The 15,468-nt window shown below is 44.3% G+C and overlaps 3 protein-coding genes across 3 annotated transcripts; 2 read left to right on the top strand and 1 right to left on the bottom strand.

Annotated features, from left to right (window-relative positions):
- Positions 1-387: 387 nt before the first annotated feature.
- Positions 388-1,590, top strand: lsm7 (LSM7 homolog, U6 small nuclear RNA and mRNA degradation associated). Its single transcript, XM_088394098.1, has 4 exons — positions 388-472; positions 726-816; positions 888-959; positions 1,194-1,590. Exons 1-4 carry the CDS (start codon positions 467-469, stop codon positions 1,334-1,336), a joined length of 312 nt encoding a protein of 103 aa, XP_088250224.1. The 5' UTR covers positions 388-466; the 3' UTR covers positions 1,337-1,590.
- A 468-nt stretch (positions 1,591-2,058) lies between these two features.
- tmprss9 (transmembrane serine protease 9) lies at positions 2,059-8,461 on the top strand. The gene is made up of 16 exons (XM_088394960.1): positions 2,059-2,475; positions 2,743-2,935; positions 3,029-3,156; positions 3,321-3,388; positions 3,483-3,658; positions 3,725-3,775; positions 3,953-4,066; positions 4,152-4,317; positions 4,417-4,691; positions 4,761-4,903; positions 5,008-5,281; positions 5,361-5,474; positions 5,546-5,714; positions 6,257-6,522; positions 6,703-6,839; positions 6,921-8,461. The coding sequence occupies exons 2-16, from the start codon at positions 2,797-2,799 to the stop codon at positions 7,080-7,082; spliced, it is 2,382 nt and encodes a 793-aa protein (XP_088251086.1). The 5' UTR covers positions 2,059-2,475; positions 2,743-2,796; the 3' UTR covers positions 7,083-8,461.
- Positions 7,309-8,940, bottom strand: timm13 (translocase of inner mitochondrial membrane 13 homolog (yeast)). The gene is made up of 3 exons (XM_088394961.1): positions 8,694-8,940; positions 8,472-8,540; positions 7,309-8,354 (listed from the first exon to the last, which is right to left on the bottom strand). The coding sequence occupies exons 1-3, from the start codon at positions 8,811-8,813 to the stop codon at positions 8,256-8,258; spliced, it is 288 nt and encodes a 95-aa protein (XP_088251087.1). The 5' UTR covers positions 8,814-8,940; the 3' UTR covers positions 7,309-8,255.
- Positions 8,941-15,468: the final 6,528 nt, after the last annotated feature.

Here is a 15,468-nt window from a genome sequence, read left to right on the forward strand (position 1 = left end):
TTGGGTTACAGCCTACCCACTGGTGATATTAATAGACTCCTTGACATCCTCGTGACTAACTGCTGGTCCAGTGTAACATGGAGAAATAGTTTGAAATCAAATCCTGAATCATAAACATAGTCTGCTTTATTTTATTTAGCAAATTATAATTATAATACTGTTGTTCACTCCCAAACAGAGCAATGAAAATATGTCCAATGTATCTGTTTCATCAGGGTTCACACAGTTCGCCCAGTGTGGTATGAATTTATATACTAGATTACGTCACAGAAGTTGTATAATCACAAATAATATTTATTCTGATACAAACAGGGCAGTAATAAAGTTTTAGAAAAGCAAAGAAAAAATACATTTAATAAGTCGGTATTCAAACTCTGACGTCAGTCCCTCCATTTTGTGCGCAACACAATTTGATTGGCGGAGCCTCGTTGAGGTCAAAGTTTGACTTCCGGGATCCAAAACAAACATGGCGGTAAGTTCGTGCAATTTTCGTTTTCATTCAAATTCCATGCACTTTATATAATCAACCTCCACACAAACATTCACAAGCGGCATGCTGTCTTCTCTTACTATATTTTGAGATGTACATCAAGTGTTTCTTTGAGGGTTTTAGTCATTTTACAAGCTGCTAATTCATATGGCCGCTTCAGGTAGCCTGGTGCTAAACTACCATTAAGTTGTGTGCTGCACGCTACAAAATAACATCATTCCACCGTGCTTGTTAGGATAAAGAAAAGAAGAAGAAGGAAAGTATCTTTGACTTGTCTAAGTACATCGACAAGCCAATTCGGGTTAAGTTTCAAGGAGGACGAGAAGGTGGGTGCACCTATGTCTCATCGATATGGTGTGATAAAACAAATTGGATTTATTTATGGGTTCCTTTCCAGCGAGTGGTGTCCTTAAAGGGTTCGACCCTCTATTGAACCTTGTATTGGACGGTACCATCGAGTATATGCGTGGTGAGTTGTGTATTTATATTTCTTTGTCTTGATGAGATGTATTCTGATTGCCCATAACATTATGGACACCTGCTGGGAGATTTTCCTAGTGTAAAATATGTGCTTTGGTACTAACCCTATCATTCTTTGTTGCTAAAATTACAATCTTATCAATGAACATTGTTGAAACTGAGATTTGAAGTGATTTGGTCAGTATTTTTTCCTCGTACATTTATTTTGACCATGTCTGTCCAGATCCTGATGACCAGCTCAAACTGACAGAAGACACCAGGCAACTGGGTCTGGTGGTCTGCAGGGGGACCTCAGTGGTACTCATTTGTCCACAGGATGGCATGGAAGCTATTCCAAATCCTTTCATACAGCAGCAGGATGGCTAACAAAGCACTTATTGTGCACATCAGAATATTTTGAAAGTATTTTTTATGTTTTTCATTTTAAACTCTTACTTTTTTTTTTTTAATATGTAACTTAGTCAGCTAAAAAATACTTGCAAGCGCTTCACTCTGCCATGTGTGAATTTCAGTTGAGGCTTGGATAGTATCGGTGTTTTCATTGTCAAGAATCATCAACCCGTTAGCATTTGTTCTTGGTTTTGATAAAAGAAAATAAAGCTTGTTTGAGTTTTGTATTTCCATGTTGTTCATGAACTTTTATTATTCGATGTTATAAGGATTCGGCGATACCTTATTGAGTAATTCAAGTAAACAATATGCTCACTAATTTAGATTAACCTCTGAAAACATGATGTACCATACTGATTGACACGGTGCATTATTTATCAATAAATGGTATATATATATGTATGTACAGATGTATGTATGTGTGTGTATATATATATATATGTATGTGTGTGTGTGTATATATATATATATGTATGTGTGTGTGTGTGTATATATATATATATACATACACACACACACATACATATATACACAACACGCCTAACTTTGAACATAGCCATAAATCCTCAAATGGAAACACCTTGTTCTTATGTGACTAGCTCCTGTTGTTTATTTGGCTGAATACATTGCAAAGACGTTTCCGTGTGCACACCAGCAAAGACTCCTTTTGGGATTAACTGCTTTGAGCAAAAAGTTGGGCGGATGGGTGCAATTCCGCAAGCAACCCGATGCTCTTGTTGGGCCCGTACATTTAATACTAAGCAATGTGCGAACAGATTCAACAATTTGACCACTGTGAACTTTTCCTGGTGATGTGATCCTGCATGGAAAAAGAATTCCAGCCTTCATAGCTCCTCCTCTTTGTCCAGTCAGCGTGTCCATGGAGTACATAGCTGCAGGTTTTCCACACACAGGGAGAACAAGGAGGCTCTTCAGAACAGCTTTACGTTATCCTGATAGATGTTGACATGAGTTTTTTTTTTTCTGCAGATAATGCAGGGTGTGACTTTGAACAAAGCGCACGTTTAAGCCCGGAGAAGGATCTATGTCGATGGGAGGAGAACGTAAAAGGGATTTGGGATGAAGCATCGCTTTGCTAAAGTAAACGGGAAAAGGTGAGTTACCTGTGGGACACGCCCCCCTGCTCAGGTGAAACAAATAGCATCGCTTGCACAGCTTTCACCATTCACTCACATCTTGTCGCGTGAGATGTTGTAAATGTCACATGGCCAAGGAATGAGGCGACGAGGGTTAGTTTTTTTTTTACTGTAGTATTTTATACACATCGACAAAGTCATTGCTGCAGATTTCTTTTTTTGTTGTATTTTCTTTATTGCTGATGTGCCAGTCTCAATATGTACAGTGTTTATTGTTATTGACAGCTTTGGATTTCACCTGCCATGTGAATAGCCCGCTGTTGTAAATCCAACAAGGACATGGCGAATGATGGAGGAGGTTCGTGGTCTGCTCCAGGACCCTCACCTGCTCCCTCCAGCACCGCCTGCCATAGAAGTGCCCTCATAATCTGCCTCATCTTCTTCCTTGCCGTTGGAGTTTTTGTTGGATTGCTGATCGGTGATGATTTTCTTTCATACCCACATCAAAAATATAAATATGATTTTTTTTTTATGTCTTCATTTGTTGTGTTCTGTTTGAATGTGTGTGCAGCGTATCTGATACAGGAGCAGCATTACTTCATCGAGACAGTTGAGCTGAAGGGTCTCAAGCATGAGCCATCGTTACAGGATCCAAACTCAGGCTTCTCCTTAGTACTGACATCTGTGCTAATTTCAAAGGTACACTGTAAAAAAAATAATAAAAAAACACGTTGTGGTTTGGGTGCTGAACAGGAATTTTCACATTAGCAAAGTTTAAAAGATTTTGTTGAATTGCACAATGTAAAATTTTACCTCACTTAACCTTTTTTTTTTTGCTAAATTGTTCCTATTTACTTTCACAGATCAGACATATTTTTGCTTCTTCGTCAGTATCGCAACACTATGTTGACTGTAACATTATTGCCTTTGGGTAAGTTCATCAACAAAAAAAAATCACATCTTTTCTTATTGTCGAGAGATGGGAATGTTGCATTTTTCCCTATTTTTTTTTTCTTCCTTCTCAGTAACATGAACGGTAACGTGATGGCAACATTAAGACTGGTCTTCACGGTCTCCAAATTCCAGCAGTATTCCGAGAACTTCATTCAGGACCTGCTGAGGGCAGGGCTCACCTCGGTGATGCAGGGCAATCCGCTGGAGGTCCCTGAGTTTGGAGACATCAACGCTATCGTCTTACTAGGTTGGAAACAATAGTCGACTGTTAGCTCTCTGAAACATCTCACGTGGATTTAATCCTTCTACTCAGGTGCCAGTGGGAAATCATTTTACAGTATTGGAGATGATACACTGGGTAATGGTGAGTTCACATATATGATGTTAGCATTTCTGTAACCAAATGCATACTCATTGATGATGCAAGACACCAATTTTAAGTACAGATTTAATCCAAAGTGATGAATTCAAGGTTTAAGACAAACTCTGATTGATTTAAGTGGTGCGTTCACATACAGAGTCTGTCCTCCGATTCTCTTAGACAGTTGTCCCGAAAGAGCCTTCACGTGTGACAATGGCGAGTGTATCACCAAATTGAACCCCGAGTGCGACTTTGTATCGGATTGTGCAGATGGGTCTGATGAAGCTCGTTGTGGTAAACCGCTCTTTTCTTTCCCTCTATTTTTTGTTGTTGTTGTTATTGTTGGTGATGTTGATGAAATCTTATTTTTACCTTTTAGACTGTGGCATGCGAAGCGCCACGGGGAATCGTATCGTGGGTGGCGAAGATGCCCGACAAGGAGAGTTGCCATGGCAGGTCAGTCTCAGGCTGAATGGACAGCACACGTGCGGCGCCTCCATCGTTAACCAAAAGTGGCTGGTCAGTGCCGCTCACTGCTTCGAAACGTAGGTGCTTCAACTACTTCAACCTAGTAAAAAAAAAAAAAATTGACCTGCTTGTTTCTAGAAGCACTTGAAAAAAATATCCTCCGCTTTATTTTGTAGTGCCAAGAACCCCAAAGAGTGGACAGCCCTAGTGGGAGCCAGTCTGATGAGCGGGGAAGAATCAGAGTCCAAAACAATGAATATCAAAACAGTGACAGTGTCTCCGGACTACAACCACATAACCACCGACATGGACGTGGCCGTGCTGGAACTGGAGAGTCCTCTCACCTTCAGCCCATACGTCCAACCTGCCTGCCTGCCAGCCCCGTCTCACGTCTTCGCTCCCGGTCAGAAATGCGTGGTGTCAGGATGGGGAGCTCTGCACCAGTATAGTTGTGAGTCACGCAGCAGGGGTTCCGCCTTTACATTTGTGATGTCGAAAAATGCTCTCAACTGTCTTTCAGATGAGATGCCTTCCACACTGCAGAAGGCCTTGGTGAAAATCATCGACTCCAAGGTTTGCGATAAACTGCCTTTGTATAAAGGCTCAATCTCTCCCAACATGATGTGTGCTGGATTCCTGCAGGGCAAGGTGGATTCCTGCCAGGTCAGTGCTCGTGAAGAATGTTTTTTTTCCCTTCATTTTTGCAGCATGCCTTCTTTTGCTTAGCTGAAACTGGACGAAGAAGACTTTTTATCTTTTATTTCCAGGGTGATTCCGGGGGGCCTTTGGTGTGCGAGGGGGCGCCAGGGAGGTTTTTCCTGGCAGGGGTGGTGAGTTGGGGTATTGGCTGTGCCCAGATCTACAGGCCTGGGGTTTACTCGCGGGTCACCAAGCTCCAGAGGTGGATTCTTAGTCACGTGAACCCCAGCTTGGTTCATTATTCCCCCAAGCATGAGCTCACTCTGCCGGTCACTGCTCCAGCCATGAGTGCTTCTATTTCTGCAGTAGCCATGGATGTGGAATACGCCCCAATCGTTCCTGGTACCGACCAAATGAACAATAGCAAATGTTTCATGCTTTATTGTTTTATTTCTAAACACACTTCTATCATGCCTTCTAGTCTCACACTGCAGTGGAAGCTTCCAATGCAGTCCCACTTCCTGTATCGACAAGTTAAATCCAGAATGCGACGGCATCCCCGACTGCCCAAACCAGGCTGATGAAAGAAATTGCGGTCTGTTGAAATATTTCAAGCGGACTGAGTTACGGAAAAGCAGCTAAGGTGATTTTAATTTGACTTTTCAGACTGCGGTGAGCGTCCCGCGTTGGGCGGCAGTCGGATTGTGGGCGGCGTCACGGCTCGCAGAGGGGAGTGGCCTTGGATCGGCAGCCTTCAGTACCAGAGACTCCACCATTGCGGCGCTACTCTCGTTCACAGCAAGTGGTTACTGACTGCCGCGCACTGCTTCAAAAGGTGAGAAATTTGCGGAGTACACTGCACTTAACAAAAAGATAAGAATTACAGGTAGATCATATAAGGTTTTTTTTTATGATGGAATATGGATTAATCACAAAATAATTGGTTTAATTAATTAATTAACCAATTAATTAGACACATTTTGTCACACTTGTCACACATGCTGTACTGTACTTGGCTCCTCACAGAGGATAAATAATGTAAGCCGTATTTCCGAAGTCTAAATGTGTTGCTGCACCATTTGTGTTCAAATTTCAGTTCCTTAAACCGTTATACTTTACATGTGTTAGCATTAGCATTACTTTTGTAGATGTAATATTTGGAATACAGCCCTTGCAATGGATCTTAATTGATTCTGTAAAAGTTTACAAAAACAAAACAATATAGATTTTGTACTGTTCATATAAAACAAAGTGAAAGACCAAATGGAGTATCATTATTTTTGTTGAGGCTGGACTTTTGTTGTAAATTTGATTAGATTGTTCAGGTCTTCCTAATAGATGGTATGCACTTTGACTAATTTGATCTCCCACTCGCAGTGATAGAAGCCCCGCCCACTGGGCAGTGAGATTGGGCTCTGTGCTGCGCTCCGGTGTGGGAGCCGTGGTCATCCCCATCCAGAGGGTCATCATCCACCCTGATTTTAATGGCACCAGTATGGACCACGATGTGGCCCTGTTGGAGCTGCTCATCCCGGCCCCCATGTCACACACCATCCAGCCCGTCTGTCTCCCTTCACCAGCGCACCGCTTCTTGCAAGACGCTGAGTGCTATATCTCAGGATGGGGATCCATCAGGGAAGGGGGTAAGAAAACCTTTTCACCATTAAGTCTTGTCACAACAGTCTGAACACGCAACTTTTAGTCTAAACAAAATGGCAAATTTCTCATGACGTCTTTCTGTGACTCCTCCAGTCTCTTGCCTGAATTATTTTTCAACTTTATTGCTGTGCAAAAGACCTTCACATATGCTTCTTACTTGGAAGGTTCACCCACCAACCTGCTACAAAAAGCACCAGTGAGCACCATTGAGCAGGAAGACTGCCGGCAATCGTACGGAGACAACCTGACTCCTCACATGATGTGTGCTGGTTACATGGAGGGAGGCAGGGACACTTGTTTGGTAAGATATTTACCTCAAAGTCCTTCTTATAACGTGTGTAATAAAATCATTGTACGTTCAAAACAATTCTTCTTCATCCAGGGAGACTCCGGGGGTCCTCTAACCTGTCGCGAAGGCTTCGGCCAATGGTTCGTCGCTGGGGTAACCAGCTGGGGAAACGGATGTGGACGAGTAGGTTTTCCGGGGATTTACACCCGAGTGACTTCTGTACGGAATTGGATATCGTCATACTTGCCTTTCTGAAGCGAGTGAGGCAAAAATACAGCAGTGGACGTGATGACATTTTTGATCAGGTCAGGTCGCCTTACTTGTTACATCAATCTCAGTCACAGCAGTATTGACTTGCGTGGCCTTGCGTGAGGTCACGGGTGCTGTTTTTATGCAATAGTCTCAACTTCACTAACATGTTCTGAAGATACAAGGCCAATCTTCAATGATTGCTCACAGACAGTAGTAGGAAAGCAAACTATCGTGTTTGAATGGCTTTATTTAAATCCAACCCAAACTGAGACGCAGACCTGCTGACCACTTTGCTGCCCATTGCAGCAAACGTGATCCTCAGTAATTAAAAAAAAAAAAATGTTTTAAATAGTTCTCGTACCCACTGCAGCTTAAAGCAGAGCCTGCCGGAACAAGCCGGCTACTGTAGGGAGGGAGGAGACAGTGTGACAGCTGGAAAGCCAGACAAAACTGGGTTTTGTTCTCCGAGTTTGGAGACCTGAGAACGTCAGTGCTTCTTAAACTAAAAATTCTATGACTTGAATGACTACAACGTAGTATCTTTCAAATGTTTATGATACTGTAGCCTAGCAGGTTTAATGAAACAACCATCCAATATGTCCGTTTTCTTGACCTACGATGACCAGTCACAATTTTCTATTACAAAATGAATGTAATTCATATAGAGCCTATTTTCTTGCCACCCCCCCAAAAAAGAAATTGTTGCAACGCCACACAATAACTGGATTGGCATTTGTATGTGTTCTTATATGATTCCTATTTATTTTGAGAAACCCAAATGACTGTCCATCGTATGCACACGCCAACCTCAATGCGGTTGTGCTGAATAGTATGTCAAGTCAATCATGGCTACTTATCACACACACATACCCTTTTCAGAAATATTGGGACACATACACGGTCCGGCGCAAAACTTCTTTTCAGCCACAGTACCAGTATATGACTAACATAACATTAAAAAAAAAAAAAAACATTGACTGAATTGATGTTGTCCACACTGCTATGGCAGCAGTCGGCAAGCTGTGCCAGCCTGCTAGAGGCATTGGTAGCGGAGAAAAAAAGAACTTGTGACGGTGCAGCATCCATGAGGAACATCAAGTGACCTCAGACTCCATAGGTGAGCAGTGGTCAAAGGGGGGGAAGGAAGAAAAAAATGAATTGGGAAAGGATGCCCTTTCACATGCGAGCTCTTTCCTTCTGTAGTCTGGAGTTATACGTTCGGGAAACGGTATTCCAAGCGTCCATATACCGGTCCATGCACATGGCGATGCATTTCTGTAAGAAAAATATAAGACAAATGTATTTACAGGAGCATGACAATTAGAATGTTTTTAAATATAAGTGTGTGAAAAATGACTAACTCCTCATAAACTTTGCATGATGTGAACATACCTGCTCTGAGTTGTCCAATGTACTTCCAGGTTTTCCTATACATTTCTTGAAGCATTTATCTGTCATTCTCTGAAATTCACAGGAAAAAAGTCACGATCATTAATCATGCAAGCACATTTTGCTGACAAAAATAACGTGATATGTAACAAAAGAATGTTTGCTGGACGATTTTACAAAATATGATGTCTTGGATGAGCTAGCTTTAGCTTCCATTGCTTTTACCTGCAGCAGCTCCTGTGCGTTTGCCACCGCGATTTGGACTTTAACCTGCTCCATGATCGTGCCGGTGTCCATTTTACCACCAGCCCCACCTGCTGAAAAGTCCGAACCGAAGCTGTCCATCGCTGGGAAAACAGTTTAATATTTTAGTCGTTAAAAGTCCGCCAGGAAACACACGTGCAGGACAGCTACTGTGAGTTTAGCTAAGATCCCGGTGCCCTTGACAGCAACGGAAGCCGGTTGGCGTCTTTTCCGGTAAGATTGCGTCAGCGATGGGAATTGTAGTTTTTGATGGATGTGTAACACATGAGGCCACTAGGTGGCGGGAGCGTACACACTGATCCGTTTGTTTGTTTTTACTTCAATAACACACACAACTAAGCAATACACCTCACAATATATCAGACAAAAAAACAAGTAAACACACGGTAATGTCTACAACTGCAACGCACACATTTTTCTCTTTATTACAACATCCTGTGGAAACAACTCATATACATCAAACACTACACATCTCACAAGCTAAACATACAGTAAACATGCTATCTATTAGTCGTATAAACATTATGTTTGCATTGAGTGCCAAATTTCCCAGTGATTGTGAGCAGCAGGGGGGGCCCCATTTCAACCCCTTACACTGAGTGCCAAGCAGGGAAGAAATGGGTACCATTGTTATAGTCACTGGTATGACTCGGCAGGGGTTTGAACCCACAACCTCCCAATCTCAGGGCGGACACTCTCCTCTTAGGCCACTGAGCTGGTAAACACTTGTATCGTAGTATAACACTTATAGTCGTTTTTAAATAACGTGTATACCTATATACACCTAAATATTGTTATCCAATATATCTACTGCAATTTCACATTAGATTGCTGGTTTGAAATTTGCTTTTAATATTATTATTTTTAATAAACATTTATGTTAAAACGTGTCTGGTGTTTTATTCCTTCTTTCTTTATTCGCCAATTAAAACATAAAAATCAGCTTAATCATGCTTTATATGACAATATGTGTCATAGGTACACTACACAAGGTTTAAAAAATTTAAAAAAAAGAATAAATAAAGGGTTAATTGCACAACAAGGTCGTTTCTCACATCTGGGATCGAACCAAGTGCTTACCGAGCAAGAGTTCAAGTCACTAACCAGTCGGCTATTTCGACCGGCTGTCAAGTGCCACGTTAGGGCTCTTCTTGTGTACGTTTTATTTATTATGAGTTTTCTTTTGTAAGTTTAACTTTGGGTACTTCAAAAGTGTCATTTTAAATTGTACTTTGCTAGGTGTTCGTGTACACAACGTGTTGTGATGACATCTGCTGTGGAGTCTTCAGCTAGTCGCTTGTGAGCTGCTCCATAAAACCATACATGTTCCATAGCCTGAGAGCAAGGCTTCCATAGGGTAGTGGTTAGTGCTCTGGGCTTTCACCCCAGCGACCTGGGTTCGAATCTCATTGAGACCAAAAAAATTTTCACTGATCTAGTCTTCTTGTGAGCTGCTTCATAAAACCATACATGTTCCATGGCCTGAGAGCAAGGCTTCCATAGGGTAGTGGTTAGTGCTCTGGGCTTTCATCCCAGCGACCTAGGTTCGAATCTCAGTGGGACCAAAAACATTTTCACTGAGCTAGTCTTCTTGTGAGCTGCTCCATAAAACCATACATGTTCCATGGCCTGAGAGCAAGGCTTCCATAGGGTAGTGGTTAGTGCTCTGGGCTTTCACCCCAGCGACCCGGGTTTGAATCTCAGTGGGATCAAAAAAAATTCATCATAGTAAATTTGCAACACAGTTGCTAGTGTAACCATTTAACGATATACTTCCTTCGAGCTAAGGTTAGGTTTAAAGTTAGGGTTAGAGCTAGGGTTAGGAGTAGGGTTAGAGCTAAGGTTAGGGTTAGAGCTAAGGTTAGGGTTAGAGCTAGGGCTACGGTTAGGGTTAGAGCTAGGGTTAGAGCTAGGGTTAGGTTTCGGCTTAGAGCTAGGGCTAGGCCTAGGGTTAGAGCTAGGGTTGGGGTTAGGTTTAGAGCTAAGGTTGGGGTTAGGGCTAGGGTTAGGGTTAAAACTACGGTTAGAGCTAGGGTTGGGGTTAGGGTTAGAGCTAGGGTTGGGGTTAGGGCTAGGGTTAAAGCAACGGTTAGAGCTAGGGTTTGGGTTAGAGCTAGGGCTAGGGTTAGGGTTAAAGCTAGGGTTAGGGTTAGAGCTAGGGCTAGAGCTAGGGTTAGGTTTCGGCTTAGAGCTAGGGTTGGGGTTAGAGCTAGGGTTGGGGTTAGGGCTAGGGTTAGGGTTAAAGCTAGGGTTAGGGTTAGAGCTTGGGTTAGGGTTAGAGCTTGGGTTAGGCTTAGAGCTAGGGTTAGGCTTAGAGCTAGGGTTAGGCTTAGAGCTAGGGTTAGGGTTAGAGCTAGGGTTAGGGTTAAGGTTAGAGCTAGGGTTAGAGTTACTGCGAGGGTTAGGGTTAGGGCTAGGGTTAGAGCTAGGCTTAGGGTTAGGGTTAGAGTTAGAGCTAGGGTTAGGGTTAGAGCTAGGGTTAGAGCTAGGGTTAGGGTTTGAGCTAGAGTGAGGGTTAGGGTTAGAGCTAGGCTTTGGGTTAGAGTTAGAGCTAGGGTTAGGGTTAGAGCTAGGGTTAGGGTTAGAGCTTGGGTTAGGGTTAGAGCTTGGGTTAGGGCTAGGGTTAGGGTTTGAGCTAGAGTGAGGGTTAGAGCTAGGGTTAGGGCTAGGGTTAGAGGTAGGGTTAAGGTTAGAGCTAGGGTTAGAGTTAGTGCGAGGGTTAGGGTTAGAGCTAGGGTTAGAGCTAGGCTTAGGGTTAGGGTTAGAGTTAGAGCTAGGGTTAGGGTTAGAGCTAGGGTTAGAGCTAGGGTTAGGGTTTGAGCTAGAGTGAGGGTTAGGGTTAGAGCTAGGCTTAGGGTTAGAGTTAGAGCTAGGGTTAGGGTTAGAGCTAGGGTTAGGGTTAGAGCTCTGGTTAGGGTTAGGGCTAGGGTTAGGGTTTGAGCTAGAGTGAGGGTTAGGGTTAGAGCTAGGCTTAGGGTTAGGGCTAGGGTTAGGGTTTGAGCTAGAGTGAGGGTTAGGGTTAGAGCTAGGCTTAGGGTTAGGGTTAGAGCTAGGGTTAGGGTTAGAGCTTGGGTTAGGGTTAGGGCTAGGGTTAGGGTTTGAGCTAGAGTGAGGGTTAGAGCTAGGGTTAGGGTTAGAGCTAGGGTTAGGGTTTGAGCTAGAGTGAGGGTTAGGGTTAGAGCTAGGCTTAGGGTTAGAGTTAGAGCTAGGGTTAGGGTTAGAGCTAGGGTTAGGGTTAGAGCTTGGGTTAGGGTTAGGGCTAGGGTTAGGGTTTGAGCTAGAGTGAGGTTAGGGTTAGAGCTAGGCTTAGGGTTAAAGCTTGGGTTAGGGTTAGGGCTAGGGTTAGGGTTTGAGCTAGAGTGAGGGTTAGGGTTAGAGCTAGGCTTAGGGTTAGAGTTAGAGCTAGGGTTAGAGCTAGGGTTAGGGCTAGGGTTAGGGTTTGAGCTAGAGTGAGGGTTAAGGTTAGAGCTAGGCTTAGGGTTAGAGTTAGAGCTAGGGTTAGGGTTAGAGCTAGGGTTAGGGTTAGAGCTTGGGTTAGGCTTAGGGCTAGGGTTAGGGTTAGGGTTTGGGTTAGGGTTAGGGTTAGGGTTAGGGTTAGGGTTTGAGCTAGAGTGAGGGTTGGGGTTAGAGCTAGGCTTAGGGTTAGAGTTAGAGCTAGGGTTAGGGCTAGGGTTAGGGTTTGAGCTAGAGTGAGGGTTGGGGTTAGAGCTAGGCTTAGGGTTAGAGTTAGAGCTAGGGTTAGAGCTAGGGTTAGGGCTAGGGTTAGGGTTTTAGCTAGAGTGAGGGTTGGGGTTAGAGCTAGGCTTAGGGTTAGAGTTAGAGCTAGGGTTAGAGCTAGGGTTAGGGCTAGGGTTAGGGTTTGAGCTAGAGTGAGGGTTAAGGTTAGAGCTAGGCTTAGGGTTAGAGTTAGAGCTAGGGTTAGGGTTAGAGCTAGGGTTAGAGCTTGGGTTAGGGTTAGGGCTAGGGTTAGGGTTTGAGCTAGAGTGAGGGTTAGGGTTAGAGCTAGGGTTAGGGTTAGAGCTCGCTTTTTTGTTTTGTTTATTAAAAAAAAAACCCTACCATACACGGTAGTTTTTTTTTTAAACTACCATTTATGGTAGTTTTTTTTTTTAAATGGTAACGCTTTTTTTTTAAACTACCATGTATGGTAGTTTCTTTCTAGCTCTAACCCTAACCCTCACTCTAGCTCAAACCCTAACCCTAGCCCTAACCCTAACCCAAGCTCTAACCCTAACCCTAGCTCTAACCCTAACCCTAGCTCTAACTCTAACCCTAAGCCTACCTCTAACCTTAACCCTCACTCTAGCTCAAACCCTAACCCTAGCCCTAACCCTAGCTCTAACTCTAACCCTAAGCCTAGCTCGAACCCCAACCCTCACTCTAGCTCAAACCCTAACCCTAGCCCTAACCCTAACCCAAGCTCTAACCCTAAGCCTAGCTCTAACCCTAACCCTAGCTCTAACTCTAACCCTAAGCCTAGCTCTAACCCTAACCCTCACTCTAGCTCAAACCCTAACCCTAGCCCTAAGCCTAACCCAAGCTCTAACCCTAACCCTAGCTCTAACCCTAACCCTAGCTCTAACTCTAACCCTAAGCCTAGCTCTAACCCTAACCCTCACTCTAGCTCAAACCCTAACCCTAGCCCTAACCCTAGCTCTAACCCTAGCTCTAACTCTAACCCTAAGCCTAGCTCTAACCCTAACCCTCACTCTAGCTCAAACCCTAACCCTAGCCCTAACCCTAACCCAAGCTTTAACCCTAAGCCTAGCTCTAACCCTAACCTCACTCTAGCTCAAACCCTAACCCTAGCCCTAACCCTAACCCAAGCTCTAACCCTAACCCTAGCTCTAACCCTAACTCTAGCTCTAACTCTAACCCTAAGCCTAGCTCTAACCCTAACCCTCACTCTAGCTCAAACCCTAACCCTAGCTCTAACCCTAACCCTAGCTCTAACCCTCACTCTAGCTCAAACCCTAACCCTAGCCCTAACCCTAACCCAAGCTCTAACCCTAACCCTAGCTCTAACCCTAACCCTAAGCCTAGCTCTAACCCTAACCCTCACTCTAGCTCAAACCCTAACCCTAGCCCTAACCCTAAGCCTAGCTCTAACCCTAACCCTCACTCTAGCTCAAACCCTAACCCTAGCCCTAACCCTAACCAGAGCTCTAACCCTAACCCTAGCTCTAACCCTAACCCTAGCTCTAACTCTAACCCTAAGCCTAGCTCTAACCCTAACCCTCACTCTAGCTCAAACCCTAACCCTAGCTCTAACCCTAGCTCTAACCCTAACCCTAGCTCTAACTCTAACCCTAAGCCTAGCTCTAACCCTAACCCTCACTCTAGCTCAAACCCTAACCCTAGCCCTAAGCCTAACCCAAGCTCTAACCCTAACCCTAGCTCTAACCCTAACCCTAGCTCTAACTCTAACCCTAAGCCTAGCTCTAACCTTAACCCTCACTCTAGCTCAAACCCTAACCCTAGCCCTAACCCTAGCTCTAACCCTAGCTCTAACTCTAACCCTAAGCCTAGCTCTAACCCTAACCCTCACTCTAGCTCAAACCCTAACCCTAGCCCTAACCCTAACCCAAGCTCTAACCCTAAGCCTAGCTCTAACCCTAACCCTCACTCTAGCTCAAACCCTAACCTTAGCCCTAACCCTAACCCAAGCTCTAACCCTAACCCTAGCTCTAACTCTAACCCTAAGCCTAGCTCTAACCCTAACCCTCACTCTAGCTCAAACCCTAACCCTAGCTCTATCCCTAACCCTAGCTCTAACCCTCACTCTAGCTCAAACCCTAACCCTAGCCCTAACCCTAACCCAAGCTCTAACCCTAGCTCTAACCCTAACCCTAGCTCTAACTTTAACCCTAAGCCTAGCTCTAACCCTAACCCTCACTCTAGCTCAAACCCTAGCTCTAACCCTAACCCTAGCTCTAACCCTCACTCTAGCTCAAACCCTAACCCTAGCCCTAACCCTAACCCAAGCTCTAACCCTAACCCTAGCACTAACCCTAACCCTAGCTCTAACTCTAACCCTAAGCCTAGCTCTAACCCTAACCCTCACTCTAGCTCAAACCCTAACCCTAAGCCTAGCTCTAACCCTAACCCTAGCTCTAACTCTAACCCTAACCCTAACCCTAAGCCTAGCTCTAACCCTAGCCCTAACCCTCGCACTAACTCTAACCCTAGCTCTAACCTTAACCCTACCTCTAACCCTAGCCCTAACCCTAGCCCTAACCCTAACCCTAACCCTAACCCCTAACTTCTCAGAAAGCGGTTGGTTGAATATAAAAACAAGATATGAGGTAAACAATGATTCAAAGTGAATAGACATAATGTAATCCAAGGGTAGGACTTTAGGTTGCTTTTTTTTCTTCTCTCATTTTTTTCTTCTTCTCTCATTTTTTCCATCTTGCTGGCCGAAGACCTGGGTGGCGCCTCAGCTACTCGGGGGAGGTTCTGGCAGAAGTGCAGTCTCACTTCGCCGTCCTTCGTACCCAATCCAGATTTTATGTGACCTGGTACGGCGAGGTTTACTGGTGAGACATGCGTAGGCCCGTGCCTTCCGTTGCCTTCTATCTAACCGACAGGGTCGGCGGACCCTTTGGGGAAGGTTTAGCGAGTAAAACTCAAAATACCTAACCCCAGCTCTAACCCTAACCCTAGCTCTAAGCCTAACCCTAGCTCTAAGCCTAACCCAAGCTCTAACCCTAACCCAAGCTCTAACCCTAACCCT

Source organism: Syngnathus floridae, chromosome 13, assembly GCF_059516105.1.
Source record: "Syngnathus floridae isolate MCC-2025c chromosome 13, RoL_Sflo_1.0, whole genome shotgun sequence".
Classification (NCBI taxonomy): domain Eukaryota; kingdom Metazoa; phylum Chordata; class Actinopteri; order Syngnathiformes; family Syngnathidae; genus Syngnathus; species Syngnathus floridae.